At 33.5% G+C, this 7,280-nt stretch overlaps 2 protein-coding genes across 3 annotated transcripts in view; both read right to left on the reverse strand.

Moving 5' to 3' along the window:
• Window positions 1–131: 131 nt before the first annotated feature.
• Window positions 132–7,280, reverse strand: part of LOC116349051 (probable ATP-dependent RNA helicase DHX35) — a 13,387-nt gene continuing 6,238 nt past the window's right edge. For both annotated transcript variants that reach the window (XM_031780305.1, XM_031780304.1), the window contains exons 2-8: window positions 6,726–6,943; window positions 2,219–2,395; window positions 1,566–2,133; window positions 1,360–1,494; window positions 1,054–1,281; window positions 514–978; window positions 132–433 (exon numbers count right to left, since the gene is read on the reverse strand). In XM_031780305.1, the coding sequence (XP_031636165.1) occupies window positions 201–433; window positions 514–978; window positions 1,054–1,281; window positions 1,360–1,494; window positions 1,566–2,133; window positions 2,219–2,395; window positions 6,726–6,943 (2,024 nt within the window). In that variant the 3' untranslated portion in view covers window positions 132–200. The remainder of the gene's footprint in view (window positions 434–513; window positions 979–1,053; window positions 1,282–1,359; window positions 1,495–1,565; window positions 2,134–2,218; window positions 2,396–6,725; window positions 6,944–7,280) is intronic.
• On the reverse strand, window positions 3,550–6,840 carry LOC116349052 (ceramide phosphoethanolamine synthase). Its single transcript, XM_031780306.1, has 2 exons — window positions 6,726–6,840; window positions 3,550–5,944 (listed from the first exon to the last, which is right to left on the reverse strand). Exon 2 carries the CDS (start codon window positions 5,671–5,673, stop codon window positions 4,504–4,506), a length of 1,170 nt encoding a protein of 389 aa, XP_031636166.1. The 5' UTR covers window positions 5,674–5,944; window positions 6,726–6,840; the 3' UTR covers window positions 3,550–4,503.

Genomic DNA, 7,280 nt, shown 5'->3' on the forward strand with positions numbered 1-7,280 from the left:
TATTACTATAGCGATAGTGTTTTCTACTCTCTGGTTAAGAGAGTTAATCAAAAATGGAAATGTGGTACCACGTGAGAAATCATCAAAAAAGACGATGGTATTTAAACAGTTATAAAAAAAATGTTATTGAATTGCAAAGTATTTCTCTCTATTTATTCAATACACTACATGATTTTGCTTTAGAGGTTTTTTTAAGGATTCTAACGATCTTCATATCGAACACCACGTTTAACATAGTAGTGTGGTGCCAATTCAGTCAGCCAGTCCCCTTCAATCACAGTCACTTCCTTCATGAATGGCTTTGTCGTGTGGAGCAGCTCACAAAAAACAATGTACTGTGGTTGTCGAATGGTGTACAGACACGATAGCGGATGAATTTCCATTTCACGATTTCCTCTGCATGTACGATAAACGCCGGAATGGTGAAGATACGCTATAAAAAAAATAATCGAAAATTGCATTAGTTCCATTCATTTTTTTCAATTCGATTTTATGAAAGAAAATATAACAAACCTGCATTTGGAAAGAATCCGCTTGTAATGCATCGCCGAATGACATCCACATTTCCATGGCAAGAGATCAGTGGCATGCCAATTTTATTTCGACACAATTTAGCCAATTGTTCGCGCAGCTCATAGGCTCTTTTCAAGTTCTTGTAAATGACATAATGTTGACCGCACCATTCTTTTGTTCGGCCCGCGGCCACAAAGCCTGTGTAAACATTAAGCAATGTGATGAGATCACCCTCGGCCACTTCAAACTCTCTCTTTTTAACCCGCGCTGTTATTTGACCTTGACCTGTTGATGGCTTAGAAAATACCGTGTGCACTTGAAGCATTGCAATTATACTTAAAATCTCTTCGGAGCACGCCATTTGAATGGAATTGTATAGCATTTTTCCCATCATCGGACTGATTGGAAGCTCGGCCAAGAAATAACCGACGGGTTGGGTCAGCGTTCCTTTATTATCCAGAGCCTCTGTTTTTGAATAAAATCAAAGATATGAATTTTGCATGAAAATCGATGTTTATTTAAATATATCTTCGAACTTACCTAACGCCAAGAGCAGTTCCAGTGCGGCCAGTAAATTTTTGGCCGGAGGCTTCGTTGGAAAATCAAAACGCAAAACATTGTCAATGCCAAGTGCTTTAAGATATAGAATCGTTGTGGACAAATCGGATCGTTTCATTTCAGGTGGTAGTTGTGCGGGAAGTTTTGAATATTCTTCTTCGGTGTACAAACGAAACACTTTTCCCGTATTCATTCGACCTGAACGTCCAGCTGTAAATTGTATGAAATAAAATGTTTCAATTTTTTTTTATTGAACAACATTTGTTAAAAAATCGTATAAATTCTTACCGCGTTGTTCGGCTTGTGCTTTTGAAATCGGAATAACAGCCAGTGTATCGGTGTTGCTGTTTGAATCAAACCATTTCATCTTTACAAATCCACAATCAATTACATACGAGACCCCTGGTATGGTTACAGATGTCTCTGCACAAAGAAGGACATAAAATGCATAAATGAATGCCGATGCTGTCATTTAAGTCTATTTTTGAACATACCCGCTATATTTGTGGCAATGATTGCTTTGCGTGTTCCCTTTGGCGCCGAAAAGAACACTTTCAATTGATCTGCATTTGGCAATGTTCCATACATGGGCAACACTTGTAGATTGTTATTGGTCCATTGCTGTGTATGTTCATTCAGCAATTGTACAACGTCCAAAACTTCCTCTTGCCCAGTCAAAAATGCCAAAATGTCTCCCACTTTATTTGCTTCTTTTTCGTGTATTTTCAACACGGTTGCTACAGTTTCTTTAACGTAATCGGCACACGGTTCATTCAGAAAGAAACAATCAACGGGATACATCTTTCCTTCGACGGACAAAATGACAGCGGAATTCTCCTTAGATTCGATAGTAAAAAATTTCTTGAAAAATTGCGCATCAATCGTAGCCGATGAGATGATGACTTTCAACGATTCACGCTTTCTCATGATTTTCTTCAGAAGGCCCAACACCGTATCGGTTAAAAGACTACGTTCGTGAGCTTCGTCAATCATTATTACACCGTACTTTTGTAGCAATGGATCAGCCAGCATCTCACGTAGCAGAATTCCTTCGGTCATAAACTGAAAAACACATTTTACACCAATAAAAGTAGATATTACAAAGATTTACAGAGGCGAAAGGAATGTGAACATTTTTATTTCTTACCTTAATCTGCGTACTCTCGCTGTATTTGTCGATGAAACTCACACTTACACCGACAGTGTCACCAAGCACCTCGCCACGTTCGTTTGCAACGCGATCGGCCACTGTCATCGCGGACACACGCCTGGGTTGTGTTATCCCGATAATTCCTTTCGTGTGCCATCCCAACTCGTACAGATACTGTATTTCAAATGAAATAAACAACAAAATCACATTTTATTTCATTTATTTTATCAGACGCTTTTTATATTGATTTTTACAATGAACAACAACCACATAGTTTTGATTTTATTTTTTATTTTTTTTTATTTTTGGTCTTTATTCCAATTTAGAACTTATTTATCTGCACCATTATATTGCGTTACATTTTTCTATTGTATTTTTGTTGTTGTTGTGAATTAATTTTTATGGGAAATTCAGGTGGATCCAGAAAGTGTTCGTGCTTTTTATGTTATATTTATTAGAAAGGACATCTAACATCTTTGGTGGGGATTATTAATCATCTATTAAAATTTGACTGAAACATTTTCAATCATAATAAAACTGAATTAATTACAATCAATCGATTTTCTTTGTTGTCAAAAGTTAAAAATCTACCGAATTCGAAAAAGTGTGAATTTTAAAAGGTTGTAAAAGTCTTTGTGGTTGATTTATTTTTTCTTCAATTGAATGTGAATGTTTTCGAACAATTTTCTGAATCAGAATTAAATTACGGTTCCAAAATGTTATCAAATTTTGTTTCTTCTCGAGTGAGATTTTAACATAGTATATATAAAGTGAGTGGTATTTTGTATTTTCTTTATTTTGGGATTTGAAAATTTATTGTATGAGCAATGAGAAGAAGTTGTAAAAATCCAAGTTTTTACATTAAAATTGTAAAAATTTCAAGTTCAATCCATCGAAATATGCCTCTTCATATCGTTAGTACGAAGCTTTCTTATTTAAATTTAATTAATTCACGAAAAAAACATCCAATTTGAAATAATATAAAAAAAGGATTTCATAAGGATTTGACTCACATTTAAATTAAAAAAAAAAAAATAATTAAAAAAAATTAAACGAAAAAAAGGTCAGTTCACTTTTCTTTTGGCAAGACTAATATCAATAAAATTTCGAGGAAAATTATGGATAAGAATATAATCAATTTTAACCAATTTTAACATAAGACTGAGTTACATTTTGACTAAAGTTTTTAATATGAGCATAGTTTTTTTTTGCATTATTTCTTTTTCACTTTCAATTAAAAAAACGAATTATCGAAACAAAAGTTTCTTAAAAAAGTGCGTTCACTCCAAATTACATTCATTTTGCCCTTATAAAAACTCTTTATTCGATTTGAATAAAACACTTTTTTATTTACACAACATTGTGTCTAGTGATTTTTGTAATGCACTTTCGTTGCAGTTGGATTAGCTATCAAATTTCTATATTAGTATACATTTAGAACATTTGTTTTGTTTTTGTTTTTTATTTATATATTTTTTTTATGTTGAGATTTAACTAATAAAATATATTCATTTTGTTTTGCAATTATTATCGGTCGAATATGATAAAATTTACCAGATTTGACCGAATGCTTTATCCGTCCGTCGGTTTTCATTAAATACTTGCATAAAAATATATTTTTTAATCTTTGTTGATTTCCATGTGTTGTGGCATTTGAATTTATTCCATCGAGATTCAATCAGTGTGACACACAATCAACAATCTGAATCGATTTTGTTTTCTTTTCAGCATTTTCCTATTTTATAAAAATATTTAGATTTTTTTTCGCCATCACATTGAGACTCAATTATTTTATATACATTTATAAATCGGGACCGAAATATCAGTAGCAATTTGAAGTAATAGATGTAGTGTTATTTGCTATGGTTTTTTTTGTGTGTTTTTTTTTTTGTACGGATATAGATCTGAATTGAGTATGCATTGCAATATGCTTTGTTTTGTATAAATTTCTTTTCTCTCTTTCAATTTTTGTACAACTAATTCATTCGTGTTAGTCACTGAATCGTTTTTTTTTATATCAAAGTTAATCAGATCTATTACTAAAACAGAAAAAAAAAAGAAAAAATACTTATGAATGTAAACAATAATTACAGCTATAGACGTAGTTAGACATTTTTTCTCTCAAAATACACTTGCGACAAAAAGCTTGGAATGTAGCAAATAAAAGTTAATTAATATAAACAGCAACGACAAAGCAGACTTCAATACTAGAATTAACTCTCTTTTCATTCATTAACAATACTATCTATGTTTTAATAATAATCAATGGGTGAATTGTTCAATCACAATGCGGTGTTGTTGCCGGTGAGCGTTGTAAAAATGAACGATTCCACTTCGAGTACGTGCATTTCGGTGGCACAAATGATGACCAATAGCACAACAAAACCAATGTATTGTATCATTCGCAAGAATTCCCAAAGTTTATCGCAAAAAATGCTCAACAACAAACAATGCAATAGGGCATGTACATTGAAAACTCGCCACAGCCATGCGATGCTAAAGAACCATTTCGATTTCATAATAATATTTTGTCGCCGATATTGTGTTGGAGCGACATCGTTTCGTTCGAGCATATCTTGATACAAGGCAATATATCGATTCCATCCCGTTGAACTGAGCAGCAATTGACCGGAAAAGCAAACAATTTTTCGTGCGACTTTTTTTGTGGTCACTTTTATTTTGTACGTAACGCCAGTTTCCGATGATGTTTTGGCCGTTTCATTTGTTGTCGGTAGTATTGCTTGCAATTGTGTATAACCACGTCGCGGTGGATTATTTCGCAAAAACATAAATACACCAATCATAAGTGCAATGCAACCAAGACCATCGCATAAACCATCAATGTAATACCCGGCCGTTCCGATTTCCGATCGTTCACCGCGTATGTTTTTCTTTTGACGTGCCACATGCCCATCTAAGTCGTCTAAAAATGTACGAAATTGGAACAAAACCACACCAATGCGACGATAGCATAAACTATCCGATGCAATAAACCGACCCGCCAAAATGGCAACAAACACATGAAAAAATGATATCATATTCGCTGTTATGAATTTTGAACGTGAAAAACCAATGATATTGTCAAAAACTGTGGCCATTGGTGCAAATAGATAGTGGTTTGTGTGGTCAAGTAAAATTGCTTTGACAGTTACATGGCATAGTGGATCGATGTCACATGAAAACCATGCAACATCATCATATGTCACCGGTTGCTTCAGCACTGTGTCAATATGTTGTGGTTCACCAATTGCCGCCGCTGACAATGTTGAGGTTGATTGGTGACTTGCATCATTCGATGATATGTCGACAGTTTCATTGAAATGATAGTTACGTTCAATAGGATAATTTTGAATGCGCAAATATAAATTCACATCCATGTAAATGTACCAAATGACCAGAAAGAAGAATACAGTCAGCAATATTTTGCTTATACACGAACTCGGTCCAATCATTTTTACTGTGTTGTGTGTGTTTACTTATTCGATTATCGTTTGTCTTTTTGTTTTCTTTTTACATAAATTTAATAATTTGAAATGCACGTCACTTATTTCGTTTGATGATCGTTTTGAAACTAAAATTCTATTTCCATCGAATTATGTGCTGCGTTTTGTTGCAATTGAAGACAATGGTTTGATAAAAAAAAAAAATGTGCGTGAGTTATAACGATATAATTGTAGTTGTATCGCGATTTCGTTTCTATACGATCAATTGCCAGTTGTTGATCTGAAAAGAACAGATGAAAATCGGTATCAATAATTGGACAATGCAACAGTTTATTATTAAATTTATGTAAAAGAAATTCTATTGAATCTAATTCTATCAAAATGTCAAATGTTAAATGTTGCAATCAGTACTTGACTGCAAAAACAAAAATGCTCAAACCGAACCAAAAGTGCCACAAACAGTGTATGTATGGAAATGAATATGTTTTTACAAATTTTCGGTTGAGAAAAGCAAAAAATGCCATACCCCATAGATTTGTAAAAAAATGTTATCTTTTGTTTTATGAGTTTTCCACATTTTTATCATGACTTATTGTTAAGTTTCCTGCATGCTCTTCATTCTAATTTTATTTTTCCGCGATAAGCAATCTCGCATTCAACCCAATCCAGTAGAAATTACACAGGAATTATGCCTAATACTATCCAAGATTTATGTGCTGACGTAAATATGAATTTGAGTGACTACTTAATGGCATGTAATCGTCGTACAATGGAAGTACCTATTTTTATGTAGATAATTGTGATGTATTCAAAACCAAAACCCAAATCAAAACTAATCAAGTCGGTTCTGGAAATGTTGTTGAGTCATTTATAAGTTGTAATCTATGTCATAACATTGATGTTATAATTTAGTTCATTAAGCACGATTTTATAAAACTACGGCCTATTTTCCAATTTGTTAAATGATCCGAACCGAACCAAATGGGCAAACAATAATCGATTATTATACAAAGCTCGATTAAATGATGTGATATCAAAAATCAATTAAAAAATGAACAAACCTGGGGTACTTGAGTCGATTTACCGCTGCCAGTTTCTCCAACCAACACCAATGTTTGATACTGTTCCAAACAGTATAGAATTTGATCTCGATACTTGCGAATCGGAAGACGATCACGTTGCGCTTCGATGGCCAATGAATGGTGTGCGTTGAACACAAAAGTTGTTACACTGTCATCGGTTGGTTTTGAATCACGTTCCGACGCAAATGAGTCGTCATCTATTCAAATAAAAAAGTAAAGATTACAAACGAGATTAAAACGACCATTTGAATTTAACAATTCAACTTTTTTTTTAATCTAGAAGCTGAATACCAAAATGAATTGCAACGATTTTATGGCAAACTCCATTTGAATTTGTTTAATACACGTGTCAATCAGTGAGTGTTTTTATTGCTTGTGCACTTTAAACGATATTATTAAATTGAAGTTTATGTGAATAATCAAGTATGGACACAATCAATGCTACATGACTCGGTAACTCATGCAATGAAATGCATCAATACCAAGCGAGAGAGAGAGAGAGAGAGAGAGAGAGAGAGAGAGAGAGAGAGAGAG

Source organism: Contarinia nasturtii, unplaced genomic scaffold, assembly GCF_009176525.2.
Source record: "Contarinia nasturtii isolate CC-2019 unplaced genomic scaffold, AAFC_CNas_1.1 Cnas_scaffold_2806, whole genome shotgun sequence".
NCBI classification, from domain to species: Eukaryota; Metazoa; Arthropoda; class Insecta; order Diptera; family Cecidomyiidae; genus Contarinia; species Contarinia nasturtii.